The 22,333-nt window shown below is 53.2% G+C and overlaps 1 protein-coding gene across 1 annotated transcript in view; it reads left to right on the forward strand.

The window, feature by feature from the left end:
* Positions 1-22,333, forward strand: part of LOC123731884 (thyrotropin-releasing hormone-degrading ectoenzyme) — a 464,288-nt gene that overhangs the window by 419,430 nt on the left and 22,525 nt on the right. The window contains exons 13-15 of the mRNA XM_082964249.1: positions 9,697-9,844; positions 15,683-15,780; positions 17,545-17,652. Coding sequence (XP_082820375.1) covers positions 9,697-9,844; positions 15,683-15,780; positions 17,545-17,652 — 354 coding nt within the window. The remainder of the gene's footprint in view (positions 1-9,696; positions 9,845-15,682; positions 15,781-17,544; positions 17,653-22,333) is intronic.

Below are 22,333 nucleotides of genomic sequence, written 5' to 3' on the forward strand. Positions count from 1 at the left end.
CAGCTGTGTTTTAATGTGACAGAGACAGTAGAGGGTGTTTAAATCCTAGCAGCTGTGTTTTAATGTGACAGAGACAGAGACAGTAGAGGGTGTTTAAATCCTAGCAGCTGTGTTTTAATGTGACAGAGACAGTAGAGGGTGTTTAAATCCTAGCAGCTGTGTTTTAATGTGACAGAGACAGTAGAGGGTGTTTAAATCCTAGCAGCTGTGTTTTAATGTGCCAGAGACAGTAGAGGTGTTTAAATCCTAGCAGCTGTGTTTTAATGTGACAGAGACAGTAGAGGGTGTTTAAATCCTAGCAGCTGTGTTTTAATGTGACAGAGACAGTAGAGGGTGTTTAAATCCTAGCAGCTGTGTTTTAATGTGCCAGAGACAGAGACAGTAGAGGGTGTTTAAATCCTAGCAGCTGTGTTTTAATGTGCCAGAGACAGAGACAGTAGAGGGTGTTTAAATCCTAGCAGCTGTGTTTTAATGTGACAGAGACAGAGACAGTAGAGGGTGTTTAAATCCTAGCAGCTGTGTTTTAATGTGACAGAGACAGAGACAGTAGAGGGTGTTTAAATCCTAGCAGCTGTGTTTTAATGTGCCAGAGACAGAGACAGTAGAGGTGTTTAAATCCTAGCAGCTGTGTTTTAATGTGACAGAGACAGTAGAGGGTGTTTAAATCCTAGCAGCTGTGTTTTAATGTGACAGAGACAGAGACAGTAAAGGGTGTTTAAATCCTAGCAGCTGTGTTTTAATGTGCCAGAGAAAGAGACAGTACAGTGTGTTTGATCCAGCCCTGTTGCTGAACGTTTACAGTTCCTCTGCCTTTATTTCAAATGCCTGTGATGCATAGAGAATTCAGGTGCGGTTGTAGAAAAATGTATATCTGGCTCGTTTTATGGACTCCTCAGCATTTGACACTAGCTGAGACAGAAAGCCGGTGTTGTACAAGGAATAAAATCAGCGAGACAACATCATGCATGACTAAAACACACTTGAAACACATTCGCCTTGTTTACTAAGATAATGTGATGATCTATATTAATGCAGCAGGCAGTGCTGTGGGAGTCAAGCTGTGAGAACACAGGATACATTCCAAATGGTACCCTAATCCCTATGTAGTGCACTACTTTTTTACCAGGACCCAGGTCAAAAGAAGTGCACTATGTTGGTAATAAGAGTGCCATTTGGGATGCTAAGTAGCTGAGAATGGGATGTAGTTCTGTTTGTTGTCTTGACTCCTCCTCGGTGGTTTGGTATTAACTTAAATGTCTAGAATTAAGAAGGATAAACCTGCACACAGTATACAGGGCCGGCTCTAGCCTTTTGGGGGGCCCCAAGCGAGATTTGGTTAGAGGGGACCCCCCAAAGCACACGCCTTCTCAGTGGATTGGTGTTAAATTACATCTAGAATTAAAGTGGCGATATGTAACGTTTTGGGTGAGCCGACCAAATTCACACAGAAATGTGAATTACAGATCTGTAATTTCCATTGCAAGTTAATCTAACACTTCAAACATACCGACAGTGTCGCAGCGCAAAATAGTACATAGCTTCATCTGGAAATGTATGAAACAAAGGTTCAACATTCACCTTCTGCTACCATTTCTGTCAAGCCGTCTACTCATACAGTTTGACACATATGTTCAATAAATCCAACGTCTGCACCACACCGAACTCACAGCAGCTGTCTCTGCAACGCAATGCTGGCAAGGCAAACGCTGCGTTTCATTGGAAATGAATGTAATTCTGGTGTACCAAAATGCAATGACGCTGTCGCTGTGATCGAAGTGTAAGACACAGTAGATCTGTTCTATTATTTATATAGATCTGTTCTATTATTTCTATACTTCCTGTTCTTCAGTTTTGTTTTTTGCATCTTTTAATTTCAGTTTTGTTCACCAGCTTCAAACAGTCGAAACAACAATATGTTAGGTTATGGAAAATATATTTCACAGTAGTTTAGATGGTACAATGATTTTTTCCATCGGGCGTAGAGAAAATGTTGCAATTTTAAAGCAAGTTTTCTGCAATTCTACTAATTTTGCCATGTGGCAGAGAGAAAACGTTGCAATTGTATATACCATTTCATGCAATTCTACTCATTTCTACTCATAACGTTCTGCAGTTTTAAAGTTAATTCCAGCAATTCTACATATTTTGTAATAAATGATGCCATGTTAATAGGATATCTTAGTGAGAATGACTAACAGAATCAGTGGGGGCCTCCTGGAGTGCCCGGTTTGTTTACGGCCATGGTTACTACAGGTTAGGTAGCTGGCTAGACTAACTACCAATCTAAACATTGTTAGCTGACATGTTCATTGATTGACTGTCATAACAAGACAGAAACTGCTGATGCAACACATTTAAAAATAGCTTCTGGTGTATTTTATTATTCTTGGGGTTTTTTCGGGGGGGCGGGGGGGCTATCGGCCAGGGTTGTTTACAGTATGCCTGGATCCGCCCTGACGGTATAAAGTACTTCTCTCATGCTTTGGACCCACAGCACGTCTCTTCAAATCAGCTCGATGAGGAAGCCCTTCTCTGATGATGTACACCTCTCCCCTACCCTCCCCTCCCCTCCACAGAACCTTCCCTCTCTCTCCCCTCCCCTCCACAGAACCTTCCCTCTCTCTCCCCTCCCCTCCCCTCCACAGAACCTTCCCTCTCTCTCCCCTCCCCTCCCCTCCACAGAACCTTCCCTCCCCTCCCCTCCCCTCCAGAGAACCTTCCCTCTCTCTCCCCTCCCCTCCACAGAACCTTCCCTCTCCCCTCCCCTCCCCTCCCCTCCACAGAACCTTCCCTCTCCCCTCCCCTCCCCTCCACAGAACCTTCCCTCCCCTCCCCTCCACAGAACCTTCCCTCTCTCTCCCCTCCCCTCCACAGAACCTTCCCTCTCCCCTCCCCTCCCCTCCCCTCCACAGAACCTTCCCTCCCCTCCCCTCCACAGAACCTTCCCTCTCTCTCCCCTCCCCTCCACAGAACCTTCCCTCTCCCCTCCCCTCCCCTCCAGAGAACCTTCCCTCCCCTCCCCTCCACAGAACCTTCCCTCTCTCTCCCCTCCCCTCCACAGAACCTTCCCTCTCTCTCCCCTCCCCTCCCCTCCACAGAACCTTCCCTCTCCTCCCCTCCCCTCCACAGAACCTTCCCTCCCCTCCCCTCCCCTCCCCTCCACAGAACCTTCCCTCTCTCTCCCCTCCCCTCCCCTCCACAGAACCTTCCGTCTCTCTCCCCTCCCCTCCCCTCCCCTCCACAGAACCTTCCCTCTCTCCCCCCTCCCCTCCAGAGAACCTTCCCTCTCTCTCCCCTCCCCTCCCCTCCACAGAATCTTCCCTCTCCTCCCCTCCCCTCCCCTCCAAAGAACCTTCCCTCTCCTCCCCTCCCCTCCCCTCCAGAGAACCTTCCCTCTCTCTCCCCTCCCCTCCCCTCCACAGAACCTTCCCTCTCTCTCCCCTCCCCTCCCCTCCACAGAACCTTCCCTCTCTCTCCCCTCCCCTCCACAGAACCTTCCCTCTCCCCTCCCCTCCCCTCCACAGAACCTTCCCTCTCTCTCCCCTCCCCTCCACCGAACCTTCCCTCTCCCCTCCCCTCCCCTCCACAGAACCTTCCCTCTCCTCCCCTCCCCTCCCCTCCAGAGAACCTTCCCTCTCTCTCCCCTCCCCTCCCCTCCACAGAACCTTCCCTCTCTCTCCCCTCCCCTCCACCGAACCTTCCCTCTCCCCTCCCCTCCCCTCCACAGAACCTTCCCTCTCTCTCCCCTCCCCTCCCCTCCCCTCCACAGAACCTTCCCTCTCCTCCCCTCCCCTCCCCTCCAGAGAATCTTCCCTCTCTCTCCCCTCCCCTCCCCTCCACAGAACCTTCCCTCTCCTCCCCTCCCCTCCCCTCCAGAGAACCTTCCCTCTCTCTCCCCTCCCCTCCCCTCCACAGAACCTTCCCTCTCTCTCCCCTCCCCTCCACAGAACCTTCCCTCTCTCTCCCCTCCCCTCCCCTCCCCTCCACAGAACCTTCCCTCTCTCTCCCCTCCCCTCCCCTCCACAGAACCTTCCCTCCCCTCCCCTCCCCTCCACAGAACCTTCCCTCTCTCTCCCCTCCCCTCCACAGAACCTTCCGTCTCTCTCCCCTCCCCTCCCCTCCCCTCCACAGAACCTTCCCTCTCTCTCCCCTCCCCTCCCCTCCACAGAATCTTCCCTCTCTCTCCCCTCCCCTCCCCTCCACAGAACCTTCCCTCTCCTCCCCTCCCCTCCCCTCCAGAGAACCTTCCCTCTCTCTCCCCTCCCCTCCCCTCCACAGAACCTTCCGTCTCTCTCCCCTCCCCTCCCCTCCCTCCCTCCACAGAACCTTCCCTCTCTCCCCCCTCCCCTCCAGAGAACCTTCCCTCTCTCTCCCCTCCCCTCCCCTCCACAGAACCTTCCCTCTCCTCCCCTCCACAGAACCTTCCCTCTCTCTCCCCTCCCCTCCCCTCCCCTCCACAGAACCTTCCCTTTCCTCCCCTCCCCTCCCCTCCACAGAACCTTCCCTCTCCTCCCCTCCCCTCCCCTCCACAGAACCTTCCCTCTCTCTCCCCTCCCCTCCCCTCCACAGAACCTTCCCTCTCCTCCCCTCCCCTCCCCTCCACAGAACCTTCCCTCTCCCCTCCCCTCCCCTCCACAGAACCTTCCCTCTCCCCTCCCCTCCCCTCCCCTCCCCTCCACAGAACCTTCCCTCTCCTCCCCCTCCCCTCCACAGAACCTTCCCTCTCTCTCCCCTCCCCTCCCCTCCACAGAACCTTCCCTCTCTCTCCCCTCCCCTCCACAGAACCTTCCCTCTCTCTCCCCTCCCCTCCCCTCCCCTCCACAGAACCTTCCCTCCCCTCCCCTCCCCTCCCCTCCACAGAACCTTCCCTCTCTCTCCCCTCCCCTCCCCCTCCCCTCCACAGAACCTTCCCTCTCTCTCCCCTCCCCTCCCCTCCACAGAACCTTCCCTCTCTCTCCCCTCCCCTCCACAGAATCTTTCCCTCTCTCTCCCCTCCCCTCCCCTCCCCTCCACAGAACCTTCCCTCTCCTCCCCTCCCCTCCCCTCCACAGAACCTTCCCTCTCTCTCCCCTCCCCCTCCCCTCCACAGAACCTTCCCTCTCTCTCCCCTCCCCTCCCCTCCACAGAACCTTCCCTCCCTCCCCTCCACAGAACCTTCCCTCTCTCTCCCCTCCCCTCCACAGAACCTTCCGTCTCTCTCCCCTCCCCTCCCCTCCACAGAACCTTCCCTCTCTCTCCCCTCCCCTCCACAGAACCTTCCGTCTCTCTCACCCCCTCCCCTCCCCTCCACAGAACCTTCCCTCTCTCTCCCCTCCCCTCCCCTCCACAGAACCTTCCCTCTCTCTCCCCTCCCCTCCCCTCCACAGAACCTTCCCTCCCCCTCCCCTCCACAGAACCTTCCCTCTCCTCCCCTCCCCTCCCCTCCAGAGAACCTTCCCTCTCTCTCCCCTCCCCTCCCCTCCACAGAACCTTCCGTCTCTCTCCCCTCCCCTCCCCTCCCCTCCACAGAACCTTCCCTCTCTCCCCCCCTCCCCTCCAGAGAACCTTCCCTCTCTCTCCCCTCCCCTCCCCTCCACAGAACCTTCCTCTCCTCCCCTCCACAGAACCTTCCCTCTCTCTCCCCTCCCCTCCCCTCCCCTCCACAGAACCTTCCCTTTCCTCCCCTCCCCTCCCCTCCACAGAACCTTCCCTCTCCTCCCCTCCCCTCCCCTCCACAGAACCTTCCCCTCTCTCTCCCCTCCCCTCCCCTCCACAGAACCTTCCCTCTCCTCCCCTCCCCTCCCCTCCACAGAACCTTCCCTCTCCCCTCCCCTCCCCTCCACAGAACCTTCCCTCTCCCCTCCCCTCCCCTCCCCTCCCCTCCACAGAACCTTCCCTCTCCTCCCCTCCCCTCCACAGAACCTTCCCTCTCTCTCCCCTCCCCTCCCCTCCACAGAACCTTCCCTCTCTCTCCCCTCCCCTCCACAGAATCTTCCCTCTCTCTCCCCTCCCCTCCCCTCCCCTCCACAGAACCTTCCCTCCCCTCCCCTCCCCTCCCCCTCCCCTCCCCTCCACAGAACCTTCCCTCTCTCTCCCCTCCCCTCCCCTCCCCTCCACAGAACCTTCCCTCTCTCTCCCCCTCCCCTCCACAGAACCTTCCCTCTCTCTCCCCTCCCCTCCACAGAATCTTCCCTCTCTCTCCCCTCCCCTCCCCTCCCCTCCACAGAACCTTCCCTCTCCTCCCCTCCCCTCCCCTCCACAGAACCTTCCCTCTCTCTCCCCTCCCCTCCCCTCCACAGAACCTTCCCTCTCTCTCCCCTCCCCTCCCCTCCACAGAACCTTCCCTCCCCTCCCCTCCACAGAACCTTCCCTCTCTCTCCCCTCCCCTCCACAGAACCTTCCGTCTCTCTCCCCTCCCCTCCCCTCCACAGAACCTTCCCTCTCTCTCCCCTCCCCTCCACAGAACCTTCCGTCTCTCTCCCCTCCCCTCCCCTCCACAGAACCTTCCGTCTCTCTCCCCTCCCCTCCCCTCCACAGAACCTTCCCTCTCTCTCCCCTCCCCTCCCCTCCACAGAACCTTCCCTCTCTCTCCCCTCCCCTCCCCTCCACAGAACCTTCCCTCCCCTCCCCTCCACAGAACCTTCCCTCTCCTCCCCTCCCCTCCCCTCCAGAGAACCTTCCCTCTCTCTCCCCTCCCCTCCCCTCCACAGAACCTTCCGTCTCTCTCCCCTCCCCTCCCCTCCCCTCCACAGAACCTTCCCTCTCTCCCCCCCTCCCCTCCAGAGAACCTTCCCTCTCTCTCCCCTCCCCTCCCCTCCACAGAACCTTCCCTCTCCTCCCCTCCACAGAACCTTCCCTCTCTCTCCCCTCCCCTCCCCTCCCCTCCACAGAACCTTCCCTTTCCTCCCCTCCCCTCCCCTCCACAGAACCTTCCCTCTCCTCCCCTCCCCTCCCCTCCACAGAACCTTCCCTCTCTCTCCCCTCCCCTCCCCTCCACAGAACCTTCCCTCTCCTCCCCTCCCCTCCCCTCCACATAACCTTCCCTCTCCCCTCCCCTCCCCTCCACAGAACCTTCCCTCTCCCCTCCCCTCCCCTCCCCTCCCCTCCCCTCCCCTCCCCTCCCCTCCCCTCCCCTCCCCTCCACAGAACCTTCCCTCTCCTCCCCTCCCCTCCACAGAACCTTCCCTCTCTCTCCCCTCCCCTCCCCTCCACAGAACCTTCCCTCTCTCTCCCCTCCCCTCCACAGAATCTTCCCTCTCTCTCCCCTCCCCTCCCCTCCCCTCCACAGAACCTTCCCTCCCCTCCCCTCCCCTCCCCTCCACAGAACCTTCCCTCTCTCTCCCCTCCCCTCCCCTCCCCTCCACAGAACCTTCCCTCTCTCTCCCCTCCCCTCCCCTCCACAGAACCTTCCCTCTCTCTCCCCTCCCCTCCACAGAATCTTCCCTCTCTCTCCCCTCCCCTCCCCTCCCCTCCACAGAACCTTCCCTCTCCTCCCCTCCCCTCCCCTCCACAGAACCTTCCCTCTCTCTCCCCTCCCCTCCCCTCCACAGAACCTTCCCTCTCTCTCCCCTCCCCTCCCCTCCACAGAACCTTCCCTCCCCTCCCCTCCACAGAACCTTCCCTCTCTCTCCCCTCCCCTCCACAGAACCTTCCGTCTCTCTCCCCTCCCCTCCCCTCCACAGAACCTTCCCTCTCTCTCCCCTCCCCTCCACAGAACCTTCCGTCTCTCTCCCCTCCCCTCCCCTCCACAGAACCTTCCCTCTCTCTCCCCTCCCCTCCCCTCCACAGAACCTTCCCTCTCTCTCCCCTCCCCCTCCCCTCCACAGAACCTTCCCTCCCCTCCCCTCCACAGAACCTTCCCTCTCTCCCCTCCCCTCCACAGAACCTTCCCTCCCCTCCCCTCCCCTCCCCTCCACAGAACCTTCCCTCTCTCTCCCCTCCCCTCCCCTCCACAGAATCTTCCCTCTCTCTCCCCTCCCCTCCCCTCCACAGAATCTTCCCTCACCTCCCCTCCCCTCCCCTCCAAAGAACCTTCCCTCTCCTCCCCTCCCCTCCCCTCCAGAGAACCTTCCCTCTCTCTCCCCTCCCCTCCCCTCCACAGAACCTTCCGTCTCTCTCCCCTCCCCTCCCCTCCCCTCCACAGAACCTTCCCTCTCTCTCCCCTCCCCTCCCCTCCACAGAACCTTCCCTCTCCTCCCCTCCACAGAACCTTCCCTCTCTCTCCCCTCCCCTCCCCTCCCCTCCACAGAACCTTCCCTCTCCTCCCCTCCCCTCCCCTCCACAGAACCTTCCCTCTCCTCCCCTCCCCTCCCCTCCCCTCCACAGAACCTTCCCTCTCTCTCCCCTCCCCTCCCCTCCACAGAACCTTCCCTCTCCTCCCCTCCCCTCCCCTCCACAGAACCTTCCCCTCCCCTCCCCTCCCCTCCCCTCCACAGAACCTTCCCTCTCCCCTCCCCTCCCCTCCCCTCCCCTCCACAGAACCTTCCCTCTCCTCCCCTACCCTCCACAGAACCTTCCCTCTCTCTCCCCTCCCCTCCCCTCCACAGAACCTTCCCTCTCTCTCCCCTCCCCTCCACAGAATCTTCCCTCTCTCTCCCCTCCCCTCCCCTCCACAGAACCTTCCCTCCCCTCCCCTCCCCTCCCCTCCACAGAACCTTCCCTCTCTCTCCCCTCCCCTCCCCTCCCCTCCACAGAACCTTCCCTCTCTCTCCCCTCCCCTCCCCTCCACAGAACCTTCCTCTCTCTCCCCTCCCCTCCACAGAACCTTCCCTCTCTCTCCCCTCCCCTCCCCTCCCCTCCACAGAACCTTCCCTCTCCTCCCCTCCCCTCCCCTCCACAGAACCTTCCCTCTCCCTCCCCTCCCCTCCCCTCCCCTCCACAGAACCTTCCCTCTCTCTCCCCTCCCCTCCCCTCCACAGAACCTTCCCTCCCCTCCCCTCCACAGAACCTTCCCTCTCCCTCCCCTCCCCTCCACAGAACCTTCCGTCTCTCTCCCCTCCCCTCCCCTCCACAGAACCTTCCCTCTCTCTCTCCTCCCCTCCCTCCCTCCACAGAACCTTCCCTCTCTCTCCCCTCCCCTCCCCTCCCCTCCACAGAACCTTCCCTCTCTCTCCCCTCCCCTCCCCTCCACAGAACCTTCCCTCTCTCTCCCCTCCCCTCCCCTCCACAGAACCTTCCCTCCCCTCCCCTCCACAGAACCTTCCCTCTCTCCCCTCCCCTCCACAGAACCTTCCCTCCCCTCCCCTCCCCTCCCCTCCACAGAACCTTCCCTCTCCCTCCCCTCCCCTCCCCTCCACAGAATCTTCCCTCTCTCTCTCCTCCCCTCCCCTCCACAGAACCTTCCCTCTCCTCCCCTCCCCTCCCCTCCACAGAACCTTCCCTCTCCCTCCCTCCCTCCCCTCCACAGAATCTTCCCTCTCTCTCTCCCCCTCCCCTCCACAGAACCTTCCCTACGGTGTTAGAGGATGTTACCTATCTCTTTCTCCGCAGGTCGAGATACCTGCCCCAGAACTCTCTAGTCGTACATATTTTATATGGTATATGGTCCTCTTCCATTTATCTATCCGCAGGGTGGGCTACTTGCCCTATAAATCTCTTCTCTTCCCTGATGTTGTGTTGTGCATAAGAACAGCCCTTAGCCATGGTATATTGTCCATATACCACACCCCCTCGGGCCTTATTGCTTAGTTAACATACTCTCTCCCCTCTCCTGCCCAGGGCTGGCTACCTACCCCAGAACGTGCCCCTCCAGATCATCTGCTACCTACCCCAGGAGAGAGAGTTCCTGCCCTGGCATGCTGCCAGCCGCTCCCTCTACCAGCTGGACAAGCTGCTGGACCGCACAGAGGACTACAGCCTCTTCAGTGTAGGTTATAACCTCTGACCTCTAACCCTGACTCTAATCAAGCTGCTGGACCGCACAGAGGACTACAGCCTCTTCAGTGTAGGTTATAACCTATGAACTCTAAACATGACCCTGACCCTAATCAAGCTGCTGGACCGCACAGAGGACCACAGCCTTTTCAGTGTAGGTTATAACCTCTGACCCTGACCTCTAACCCTAACCTTGACCCTAACCAAGCTGCTGGACTTCACAGAGGACCACAGCTTCTTTAGTGTAGGTTATAACCTCTGACCTCTAACCCTGACCCTGACCCTAACCAAGCTGCTAGACTGCACATAGGACTACAGCCTCTTCCGTGTAGTTTATAACCTCTGACCCTAATCCTAACCCTGACCATATCTCCAACTACAGCCTCTTCAGTGTAGTTTATAACCTCTGACCCTAATCCTAACCCTGACTATAACCCTCCAACTACAGCCTCTTCAGTGTAGTTTATAACCTCTGACCCTAATCCTAACCCTGACTATAACCCTCCAACTACAGCCTCTTCAGTGTAGTTTATAACCTCTGACCCTAATCCTAACCCTGACCATAACCCTCCAACTACAGCCTCTTCAGTGTAGTTTATAACCTCTGACCCTAATCCTAACCCTGACCATAACCCTCCAACTACAGCCTCTTCAGTGTAGTTTATAACCTCTGACCCTAATCCCTAACCCTGACTATAACCCTCCAACTACAGCCTCTTCAGTGTAGTTTATAACCTCTGACCCTAATCCTAACCCTGACCATAACCCTCCAACTACAGCCTCTTCAGTGTAGTTTATAACCTCTGACCCTAATCCTAACCCTGACTATAACCCTCCAACTACAGCCTCTTCAGTGTAGTTTATAACCTCTGACCCTAATCCTAACCCTGACCATAACCCTCCAACTACAGCCTCTTCAGTGTAGTTTATAACCTCTGATCCTAATCCTAACCCTGACTATAACCCTCCAACTACAGCCTCTTCAGTGTAGTTTATAACCTCTGACCCTAATCCTAACCCTGACTATAACCCTCCAACTACAGCCTCTTCAGTGTAGTTTATAACCTCTGACCCTAATCCTAACCCTGACTATAACCCTCCAACTACAACCTCTTCAGTGTAGTTTATAACCTCTGACCCTAATCCTAACCCTGACTATAACCCTCCAACTACAGCCTCTTCAGTGTAGTTTATAACCTCTGACCCTAATCCTAACCCTGACCATAACCCTCCAACTACAGCCTGTTTGGTACAGCTGGTGCCATCTCAGACCTTCTCTAAAGACCCCCAGCACCTTTCTGTGGATCAGGGTTCAGGGTTCAGGGTATTGAGGAGCTTCTGCCCAGCACTATAAACCCTATGTACTAATGTACCTACTGAGCCCCAGCACTATAAACCCTATGTACTAATGTACCCACTGAGCCCCAGCACTATAAACCCTATGTACTAATGTACCCACTGAGCCCCAGCACTATAAACCCTATGTACTAATGTACCCACTGAGCCCCAGCACTATAAACCCTATGTACTAATGTACCCACTGAGCCCCAGCACTATAAACCCTATGTACTAATGTACCCACTGAGCCCCAGCACTATAAACCCTATGTACTAATGTACCCACTGAGCCCCAGCACTATAAACCCTATGTACTAATGTACCCACTGAGCCCCAGCACTATAAACCCTATGTACTAATGTACCCACTGAGCCCCAGCACTATAAACCCTATGTACTAATGTACCCACTGAGCCCCAGCACTATAAACCCTATGTACTAATGTACCCACTGAGCCCCAGCACTATAAACCCTATGTACTAATGTACCCACTGAGCCCCAGCACTATAAACCCTATGTACTAATGTATCCACTGAGCCCCAGCACTATAAACCCTATGTACTAATGTACCCACTGAGCCCCAGCACTATAAACCCTATGTACTAATGTACCCACTGAGCCCCAGCACTATAAACCCTATGTACTAATGTACCCACTGAGCCCCAGCACTATAAACCCTATGTACTAATGTATCCACTGAGCCCCAGCACTATAAACCCTATGTACTAATGTACCCACTGAGCCCCAGCACTATAAACCCTATGTACTAATGTACCCACTGAGCCCCAGCACTATAAACCCTATGTACTAGATCACTCACGGAGCCTCAGCACAGGTCTGGAGGTCTTGATGTATGGGTTTTAAATGACTTATAAATGGTTTGTTGCTCCTGTTGAAGTGAAACCATAATGAGGTGTCTTATCTATCAAATAATGTGAAGTCCAGTCCATTTGTCAGTCTGACAACTCACACAGTTCTACTAGGCTTTATCATCAGTGGGTCCTCTGTCCCACCAGTGGGTCCTCTGTTCCACCAGTGGGTCCTCTGTTCCACCAGTGGGTCCTCTGTTCCACCAGTTGGTCCTCTGTTCCACCAGTGGGTGCTCTGTTCCACCAGTGGGTCCTCTGTCCCATCAGTGGGTCCTCTGTTCCACCAGTGGGTCCTCTGTACCACTTTCCAGGGTGTCAGTGAGGGAGGGAGAGTGTCAGGGAGGGAGGGAGGGAGAGTGTCAGGGAGGGAGGGAGGGAGAGTGTCAGGGAGGGAGAGAGAGTGTCAGGGAGGGAGGGAGGGAGAGTGTCAGGGAGGGAGGGAGAGTGTCAGGGAGGGAGAGTGTCAGGGAGGGAGGGAGAGTGTTAGGAAGGGAGGGAGGGTGTCAGGGAGGGAGGAAGACTGTTAGGAAGGGAGGGAGACTGTCAGGGAGGGAGGGATTGTGTCAGGGAGGGAGGGAGGGAGGGAGGGAGGGAGGGAGGGATGGAGGGAGGGAGGGAGGGAGGGAGGGAGGGAGGGAGGGAGGGAGGGAGGGAGGGAGGGAGGGAGGGAGGGAGGGAGGGAGGGAGGGAGGGAGAGTGTCAGGGAGGGAGGGAGGGAGGGAGAGTGTCAGGGAGGGAGGGAGGGAGAGTGTCAGGGAGGGAGGGAGGGAGAGTGTCAGGGAGGGAGAGAGAGTGTCAGGGAGGGAGGGAGGGAGAGTGTCAGGGAGGGAGGGAGAGTGTCAGGGAGGGAGAGTGTCAGGGAGGGAGGGAGAGTGTTAGGAAGGGAGGGAGGGTGTCAGGGAGGGAGGAAGACTGTTAGGAAGGGAGGGAGACTGTCAGGGAGGGAGGGATTGTGTCAGGGAGGGAGGGAGGGGGGGAGGGAGGGAGGGAGGGAGGGAGGGAGGGAGGGAGGGAGGGAGGGAGGGAGAGTGTCAGGGAGGGAGGGAGGGAGGGAGAGTGTCAGGGAGGGATGGAGGGTGGGAGGGAGGTAGGGAGAGTGTCAGGAAGGGAGAGTGTGAGGGAGGGAGGGAGGGAGGGATTGTGTCAGGGAGGGAGGGATGGAGAGTGTCAGGAAGGGAGAGTGTGAGGGAGGGAGGGATTGTGTCAGGGAGGGAGGGATGGAGAGTGTCAGGAAGGGAGAGTGTGAGGGAGGGAGGGATTGTGTCAGGGAGGGAGGGATGGAGAGTGTCAGGAAGGGAGAGTGTCAGGGAGGGAGAGTGTCAGGGAGGGAGAGTGTCAGGGAGGGAGAGTGTCAGGGAGGGAGAGTGTCAGGGAGGGAGAGTGTCAGGAAGGGAGAGTGTCAGGGAGGGAGAGTGTCAGGAAGGGAGGGAGGGATTGTGTCAGGAAGGGTGAGTGTCAGGGAGGGAGAGTGTCAGGAAGGGAGGGAGGGATTGTGTCAGGAAGGGAGAGTGTCAGGAAGGGAGAGTGTCAGGGAGGGAGAGTGTCAGGGAGGGAGAGTGTCAGGGAGGGAGGGAGGGATTGTGTCAGGAAGGGTGAGTGTCAGGGAGGGAGAGTGTCAGGAAGGGAGGGAGGGATTGTGTCAGGAAGGGAGAGTGTCAGGAAGGGAGAGTGTCAGGAAGGGAGAGTGTCAGGAAGGGAGAGTGTCAGGGAGGGAGAGTGTCAGGGAGGGAGGGAGGGAGGGATTGTGTCAGGAAGGGTGAGTGTCAGGGAGGGAGAGTGTCAGGAAGGGAGAGTGTCAGGGAGGGAGAGTGTCAGGAAGGGAGAGTGTCAGGAAGGGAGAGTGTCAGGGAGGGAGAGTGTCAGGGAGGGAGGGAGGGATTGTGTCAGGAAGGGTGAGTGTCAGGGAGGGAGAGTGTCAGGAAGGGAGAGTGTCAGGGAGGGAGAGTGTCAGGGAGGGAGAGTGTCAGGGAGGGAGGGAGGGATTGTGTCAGGAAGGGTGAGTGTCAGGGAGGGAGAGTGTCAGGAAGGGAGGGAGGGATTGTGTCAGGAAGGGAGAGTGTCAGGAAGGGAGAGTGTCAGGAAGGGAGAGTGTCAGGAAGGGAGAGTGTCAGGAAGGGAGAGTGTCAGGGAGGGAGAGTGTCAGGGAGGGAGAGTGTCAGGGAGGGAGGGAGGGATTGTGTCAGGAAGGGTGAGTGTCAGGGAGGGAGAGTGTCAGGAAGGGAGGGAGGGATTGTGTCAGGAAGGGAGAGTGTCAGGAAGGGAGAGTGTCAGGAAGGGAGAGTGTCAGGGAGGGAGAGTGTCAGGGAGGGAGAGTGTCAGGAAGGGAGAGTGTCAGGAAGGGAGAGTGTCAGGAAGGGAGAGTGTCAGGAAGGGAGAGTGTCAGGGAGGGAGAGTGTCAGGGAGGGAGAGTGTCAGAGCTGTTGGTCACCCACTCCTCTGGGACTGGTGTTAATTTGTTTCCCGTGTCTGTCCAAGCAGATGTTGAAGAGAATAATGGAGGACAGAAACAGCTGCAGGAGATTATTTATGTCCTGGCGTTGTGGCCTTCTCTTGGCAGACCACCAAGGCCTCTGCTGGGTGCAGAGAGAGAGAGAGCCCACACACAAGTCTGAGGAGGAGTGTTCAGTGTTCACCACTCAGCTGAGTGGCGTTAACCCTCAGTGTTGGCAGTGAATGGTTCTATACAGAGATCCACCCTACGTCCCAAATTGCACCCTACTCCCTATATAGTGCACTACTTTAGACCAGAGTCCTAGTGGGTGGTAGTGCACTATAAAGGGCACAGCCCCAGAGAGGTGATTTACATGGAGAACAACAGGAACATGAAGGCTGTCACCTCCCACTAGGATGAGGAAGGAGGATAGTCCTCTTCAATTAGTAGGACAGCTGTGTGTGTGTGTGTGTGTGTGTGTGTGTGTGTGTGTGTGTGTGTGTGTGTGTGTGTGTGTGTGTGTGTGTGTGTGTGTGTGTGTGTGTGTGTGTGTGTGTGTGTGTGTGTGTGTGTGTGTGGTGTCTAGGCTGGGCCCTAATGTTAATCATGATTTGGTTTCAGTGAGGGACCGTGAAGGAGAGGCGCTACGTTAAATTAGCCTTGGCATCACCTGCTGTGTGGTTTGGAGAGCCAACACAATCATATTATGTGTCCCAAAATGGCATCCCTATTCCCTTTATAGTGCACTTCTGTTGGTAAGGGTCCAAAAGGCTCTGGTGGAAAGTAGTGCACTTTCTAGGGAATGGAGTGTAATCTGGGACACATTCATAACCCTACACAGCTCCTAGCCATCTGGGATACATCCATAATCCTATCCTAGCCATCTGATGGTCGTTCTACCCTCTTCCTGTTACATTCTAAGGTACAGTCAGTCTGGAGTCAATCCTTCCCTCGAGGCAGTTGTCCTTGATAACAAGAGTCAGCTTTTTTATGTTGAAATATCAAAACCTCTTGAGAATTACACTGCTTCGGCCACCAGGATCCGACCCCTCTTGCTGTTTATTTTCTGGGATTTTCAATTCCTCCTCCGCTAAAAATAGTGTCATTTGCCAACTACTGACATGTTTATTTTCAGGTCTGACTAACAACATCTATCTACTGTTGGCTTGTTGCTTTCTACTTCCTCCCCAACAGGACTACGTGCTGAAGCAAGTGGCCTCAAAGTACCACAAGATGGGCTGGCCCTTGGCTCTCACAGAAGGCTCCATCATACAGGCCTCCTACCAGACTGAGTATGTGATGCATACAGTCACCTGTCACACAACAAGTGGCTGGGTTGGGATGTTGTCTTGACCCACAAGCAGATCATTTAACTGTAGTCTCTCCTTCTGTCCCTCCTTCCCTTCTCTCTCTCTCTCCCTCCTTCTGTCCCTCCTTCCCTTCTCTCTCTCTCTCCCTCCTTCTGTCCCTCCTTCCCTTCTCTCTCTCTCTCCCTCCTTCTGTCCCTCCTTCCCTTCTCTCTCTCTCTCCCTCCTTCTGTCCCTCCTTCCCTTCTCTCTCTCTCTCCCTCCTTCTGTCCCTCCTTCCCTTCTCTCTCTCTCTCCCTCCTTCTGTCCCTCCTTCCCTTCTCTCTCTCTCTCCCTCCTTCTGTCCCTCCTTCCCTTCTCTCTCTCTCCCTCCTTCTGTCCCTCCTTCCCTTCTCTCTCTCTCTCCCTCCTTCTGTCCCTCGTTCCCTTCTCTCTCTCTCTCTCTCCTTCTGTCCCTCCTTCCCTTCTCTCTCTCTCTCCCTCCTCCTGTCCCTCCTTCCCTTCTCTCTCTCTCTCCCTCCTTCTGTCCCTCCTTCCCTTCTCTCTCTCTCTCCCTCCTTCTGTCCCTCGTTCCCTTCTCTCTCTCTCTCCTTCTGTCCCTCCTTCCCTTCTCTCTCTCTCTCTCTCCCTCCTTCTGTCCCTCCTTCCCTTCTCTCTCTCTCTCCCTCCTTCTGTCCCTCGTTCCCTTCTCTCTCTCTCTCCTTCTGTCCCTCCTTCCCTTCTCTCGCTCTCTCCCTCCTCCTGTCCCTCCTTCCCTTCTCTCTCTCTCTCCCTCCTTCTGTCCCTCCTTCCCTTCTCTCGCTCTCTCCCTCCTTCTGTCCCTCCTTCCCTTCTCTCGCTCTCTCCCTCCTCCTGTTCCTCCTTCCCTTCTCTCTCTCCCTCCTTCTGTCCCTCCTTCCCTTCTCTCTCTCTCTCCCTCCTTCTGTCCCTCCTTCCCTTCTCTCGCTCTCTCCCTCCTTCTGTCCCTCCTTCCCTTCTCTCTCTCTCTCCCTCCTTCTGTCCCTCCTTCCCTTCTCTCTCTCTCTCTCTCCCTCCTTCTGTCCCTCCTTCCCTTCTCTCGCTCTCTCCCTCCTTCTGTCCCTCCTTCCCTTCTCTCTCTCTCTCCCTCCTTCTGTCCCTCCTTCTCTCTCTCTCTCTCTCTCCTTCTGTCCCTCCTTCCCTTCTCTCGCTCTCTCCCTCCTTCTTTCCCTTCTCTCTCACTCCCTCCTTCTGTCCCTCCTTCCCTTCTCTCTCTCTCTCCCTCCTTCTGTCCCTCCTTCCCTTCTCTCTCTCTCTCCCTCCTTCTGTCCCTCCTTCCCTTCTCTCTCTCTCTCCCTCCTTTTGTCCCTCCTTCCCTTCTCTCGCTCTCTCCCTCCTTCTGTCCCTCCTTCCCTTCTCTCGCTCTCTCCCTCCTTCTGTCCATCCTTCCCTTCTCTCTCTCTATCTGCTTCTGTCTCTCCTTCCCTCTTCTTTTTCCCTTCCTCTCTCTCTCCCCCTCCCTCTCTCCCTCTCTCATTCCCTCCCTCCCTCCCCCTTTTTTGTTTCTGTACCTCTCACCACCTGACCCTCTTCCACCTCTCTCCCTCTCTTCTCTCTCCCCCTCTCTCTCTCCTCTCTCTCTCCTCTCTTCTCCCTCCCTCCCTCCCTCCCTCCCTCCCTCCCTCCCTCCCTCCCTCCCTCCCTCCCTCCCTCCCTCCCTCCCTCCCTCCCTCCCTCCCTCCCTCCCTCCCTCCCTCCCTCCCTCCCTCCCTCCCACTGTCTCATGGACAGAGAGCTGCAGAGAGAGGTGATCATGCTGGCTTGTAGTTTTGGGAACAAGCACTGTCACCGCCAAGCCGTGTCACTCATCTCTGATTGGATCTCCAGCAACAAGAACAGGTACAGTAGACAGCATCCTAAATGGCACCCAGTGGTTCTGGCTTATCCCCGCCCCCGTGGGACGGTTGAGCTAACGTAGGCTAATGTGATTAGCATGAGATTGTATGTAACAAAAAAAAGATCCCAGGACATAGACATATCTAATATGGGCAGAAAGCTTAAATTCTTGTTAATCTAACTGCACTGCCCAATTTACAGTAGCTATTACAGTGAAATAATACCATGCTATTGTTTGAGGAGAGTGCACAATTATGAACTTGAAAATGTATTAATTAACCAATTAGGCACATTTGGGCAGTCTTAATACAACATTTTGAACAGATATGCAATGGTTCATTGGATCAGTCTAAAACTTTGCACATACACAATCTAAACTACATTATGGCCTTTCTCTTGCATTTCAAAGATTATGGTACAATTTGTTTTTTTTAAAATCTTTTACCAGATCTAATGTGCTATATTCTCCTAGATGAATTCTACATTTCCACAAACTTCAAAGTGTTTCCTTTCAAATGGTATCAAGAATATGCATATCCTTGTTTCAGGTCCTGAGCTATAGACAGTTAGATTTGGGTATGTCATTTTAGGCGAAAATTGAAAACAAAAAGGTGAGATCCTTATTAAATCAGTGCACTACTGTATAGGGAGTAGGGTCCTCTTTCAGATTGGTCCATAGAGACAGATAGCGGGTGTCGTGCTGGGCCCACAGTGGACCACATGTTGAATTTACATATACTGTACATAGTAGGAGGACAGATTCACTTGGAAGACACTGGTCTGAAAGCTCCTTATCATTTAGAGAGATTTCCACCCACTGTGTGGACCACAAGGGAACAGAATGTTTAGTCTAGTTTAAAGGTAATTTTCATTAAAAAGGGTGAGAGACAAGCCACTAAACGTCACTGGATGAGATAGTGGAAGCTTACATGTATCATTCTGCCTTATTTCCAACAAGACACCTCTCCTCTTTATATATCAGCAAGCAGCTCTCCTCTCTCCTCTTTATATATCACCAAGCAGCTCTCCTCTCTCCTCTTTATATATCACCAAGCAGTTCTCCTCTCTCCTCTTTATATATCACCAAGCAGCTCTCCTCTCTCCTCTTTATATATCACCAAGCACCTCTCCTCTCCTCTTTATATATCACCAAGCAGCTCTCCTCTCTCCTCTTTATATATCACCAAGCAGCTCTCCTCTCTCCTCTTTACATATCACCAAGCAGCTCTCCTCTCTCCTCTTTATATATCACCAAGCAGCTCTCCTCTCTCCTCTTTATATATCACCAAGCAGCTCTCCTCTCTCCTCTTTATATATCACCAAGCAGCTCTCCTCTCTCCTCTTTATATATCACCAAGCAGCTCTCCTCTCTCCTCTTTATATATCACCAAGCAGCTCTCCTCTCTCCTCTTTATATATCACCAAGCAGCTCTCCTCTCTTCATCTGAAAGAATCTAAAAGTCACACTCCGTTTTATAGCTCCTTTTTACAGAGCAGAATGTCCCATTGTTGAATCCCAGTGGGCCTGACATAGATTTGAGTTCTGATCAATACGGCACGTTGGACAACCTTGCCAATATCGATGTTTCAAACGCCAAGTGTCCATGGAAACAGAATCTATCCCTTGTCTAAACCCTCCACCTGTTGCTCTCGGCAACACAAATAACAAAATCCACAACAATGGCCCCCCACCTCTACACAGACGTGTTGATAACAACACTCTCTTCATCTCCGCTATGATACAAAGATCCCTCATTCTGCCCTGCAAGCCCACTCTCCTTTCAGCAAGACTCCAGGGTCTGATTGGTTCTCTGTGTCTTCCTTCAGGAACACTGTCTAATGATCCAGGGTCTGATTGGTTCTCTGTGTCTTCCTTCAGGAACACTGTCTAATGATCCAGGGTCTGATTGGTTCTCTGTGTCTTCCTTCAGGAACACTGTCTAATGATCCAGGGTCTGATTGGTTCTCTGTGTCTTCCTTCAGGAACACTGTCTAATGATCCAGGGTCTGATTGGTTCTCTGTGTCTTCCTTCAGGAACACTGTCTAATGATCCAGGGTCTGATTGGTTCTCTGTGTCTTCCTTCAGGAACACTGTCTAATGATCCAGGGTCTGATTGGTTCTCTGTGTCTTCCTTCAGGAACACTGTCTAATGATCCAGGGTCTGATTGGTTCTCTGTGTCTTCCTTCAGGAACACTGTCTAATGATCCAGGGTCTGATTGGTTCTCTGTGTCTTCCTTCAGGAACACTGTCTAATGATCCAGGGTCTGATTGGTTCTCTGTGTCTTCCTTCAGGAACACTGTCTGATGATCCAGGGTCTGATTGGTTCTCTGTGTCTTCCGTCAGAATAATACAGAATAAACTAAGATAGGACATAATGAAGATACAGTATCTAGTGCTTAAGAGCGTTGGGCCAGTAACCAAAATGTCGCTGGTTTGAATCCCTGAGCTGACTAGGTTGAACATCTGCCGATGTGAGAATTGGCCTGTGTTGACTTCTAACATTTTTTATTTAACCTTTATTTAACTAGACAAGTCAGTTAAGAACAAATTCTTATTTTACAATGACGGCCTACCCCGGTCAAACCCTAACCCGATCACGGCCGGTTGTGATACAGCCTGGAATCGAACCAGGGTCTCTAATGACGCCTCTAGCACTGAGATGCAGTGCCTTAGACTGCTGCGCCCCTCGGGAGCCCCAAAACATGGTGGTGAAAGGTTGGAACCAGACTGGCTTTATCTCTCTATAGGCCCCGTAGCCTCTGTTACTGTACATAAAAAACTCCATGCTCCCAAAGGGCACCCTATTCCCTTTATAGTGCACTACTTTTGACCAGGGCTCATATTATAGTGCACTACTTTTGACCAGGACTCATAGGGGAATAGGGTGCCATTTGGTATGCAGGCCAAGTCAAAACTCCCCATCTTAAAGCATAAGCACTTCATAAAACCCCACTGCCCTCGTCACATGGCTTTATGATCAAGGTAGTAATGTGTGACGGCTGAGCTCAGCAGCGTTAATGTGGAACCCTCATACCTGCTGTGGCCCACATCTTCCTGTACCATCCTTACACTATCTCCATCTATAAAGAGGAGACAGACAGACAGACAGTCAGACAGACAGACAGACAGACAGACAGACAGACAGACAGACAGACAGACAGACAGACAGACAGACAGACAGACAGACAGACAGACAGACAGACAGACAGACAGACAGACAGACAGACAGACAGACAGACAGACAGATACAGAGAGACAGATACAGAGAGAGAGATACAGAGAGACAGATACAGAGAGAGAGATACAGAGAGAGAGATACAGAGAGAGAGATACAGAGAGAGAGATACAGACAGACAGACAGACAGACAGACAGACAGACAGACAGACAGACAGACAGACAGACAGACAGACAGACAGACAGACAGACAGACAGACAGACAGACAGACAGACAGATAGATAGATAGATAGATAGATAGATAGATAGATAGATAGATAGATAGATAGATAGATAGATAGATAGATAGATAGATAGAGTCACCTTGAGAAGAACTTTAACTGTAAAAACACTGACACTTGGTTTCCTAAAGTGTAACCTGCAGTGATTTAACCTGCAGTGATTTAACCTGCAGTGATTTAACCTGCAGTGATTTATCCTGCAGTGATTTAACCTGTAGTGATTTAACCTGCAGTGATTTAACCTGCAGTGATTTAACCTGCAATGATTTAACCTGCAGTGATTTAACCTGAGTGATTTAACCTACAGTGATTTAACCTGAGTGATTTAACCTGAGTGATTTAACCTGAGTGATTTAACCTGCAGTGATTTAACCTGCAGTGATTTAACCTGCAGTGATTTAACCTGAGTGATTTAACCTGAGTGATTTAACCTGCAGTGATTTAACCTGAGTGATTTAACCTACAGTGATTTAACCTGAGTGATTTAACCTGAGTGATTTAACCTGAGTGATTTAACCTACAGTGATTTAACCTACAGTGATTTAACCTGCAGTGATTTAACCTGTAGTGATTTAACCTGCAGTGATTTAACCTGAGTGATTTAACCTGCAGTGATTTAACCTGAGTGATTTAACCTGCAGTGATTTAACCTGAGTGATTTAACCTGCAGTGATTTAACCTGCAGTGATTTAACCTACAGTGATTTAACCTGAGTGATTTAACCTGAGTGATTTAACCTGGGTGATTTAACCTGCAGTGATTTAACCTGCAGTGATTTAACCTGCAGTGATTTAACCTGCAGTGATTTAACCTGAGTGATTTAACCTGCAGTGATTTAACCTGAGTGATTTAACCTGCAGTGATTTAACCTGCAGTGATTTAACCTTCAGTGATTTAACCTGTAGTGATTTAACCTACAGTGATTTAACCTGCAGTGATTTAACCTGCAGTGATTTAACCTGCAGTGATTTAACCTGCAGTGATTTAACCTGAGTGATTTAACCTACAGTGATTTAACCTACAGTGATTTAACCTGCAGTGATTTAACCTGAGTGATTTAACCTGAGTGATTTAACCTGAGTGATTTAACCTACAGTGATTTGACCTGCAGTGATTTAACCTACAGTGATTTAACCTGAGTGATTTAACCAACAGTGATTTAACCTGAGTGATTTAACCTACAGTGATTTAACCTGAGTGATTTAACCTACAGTGATAACCTG

This window comes from Salmo salar, chromosome 17, assembly GCF_965601325.2.
Source record: "Salmo salar chromosome 17, fSalSal1, whole genome shotgun sequence".
Lineage (NCBI taxonomy): Eukaryota > Metazoa > Chordata > Actinopteri > Salmoniformes > Salmonidae > Salmo > Salmo salar.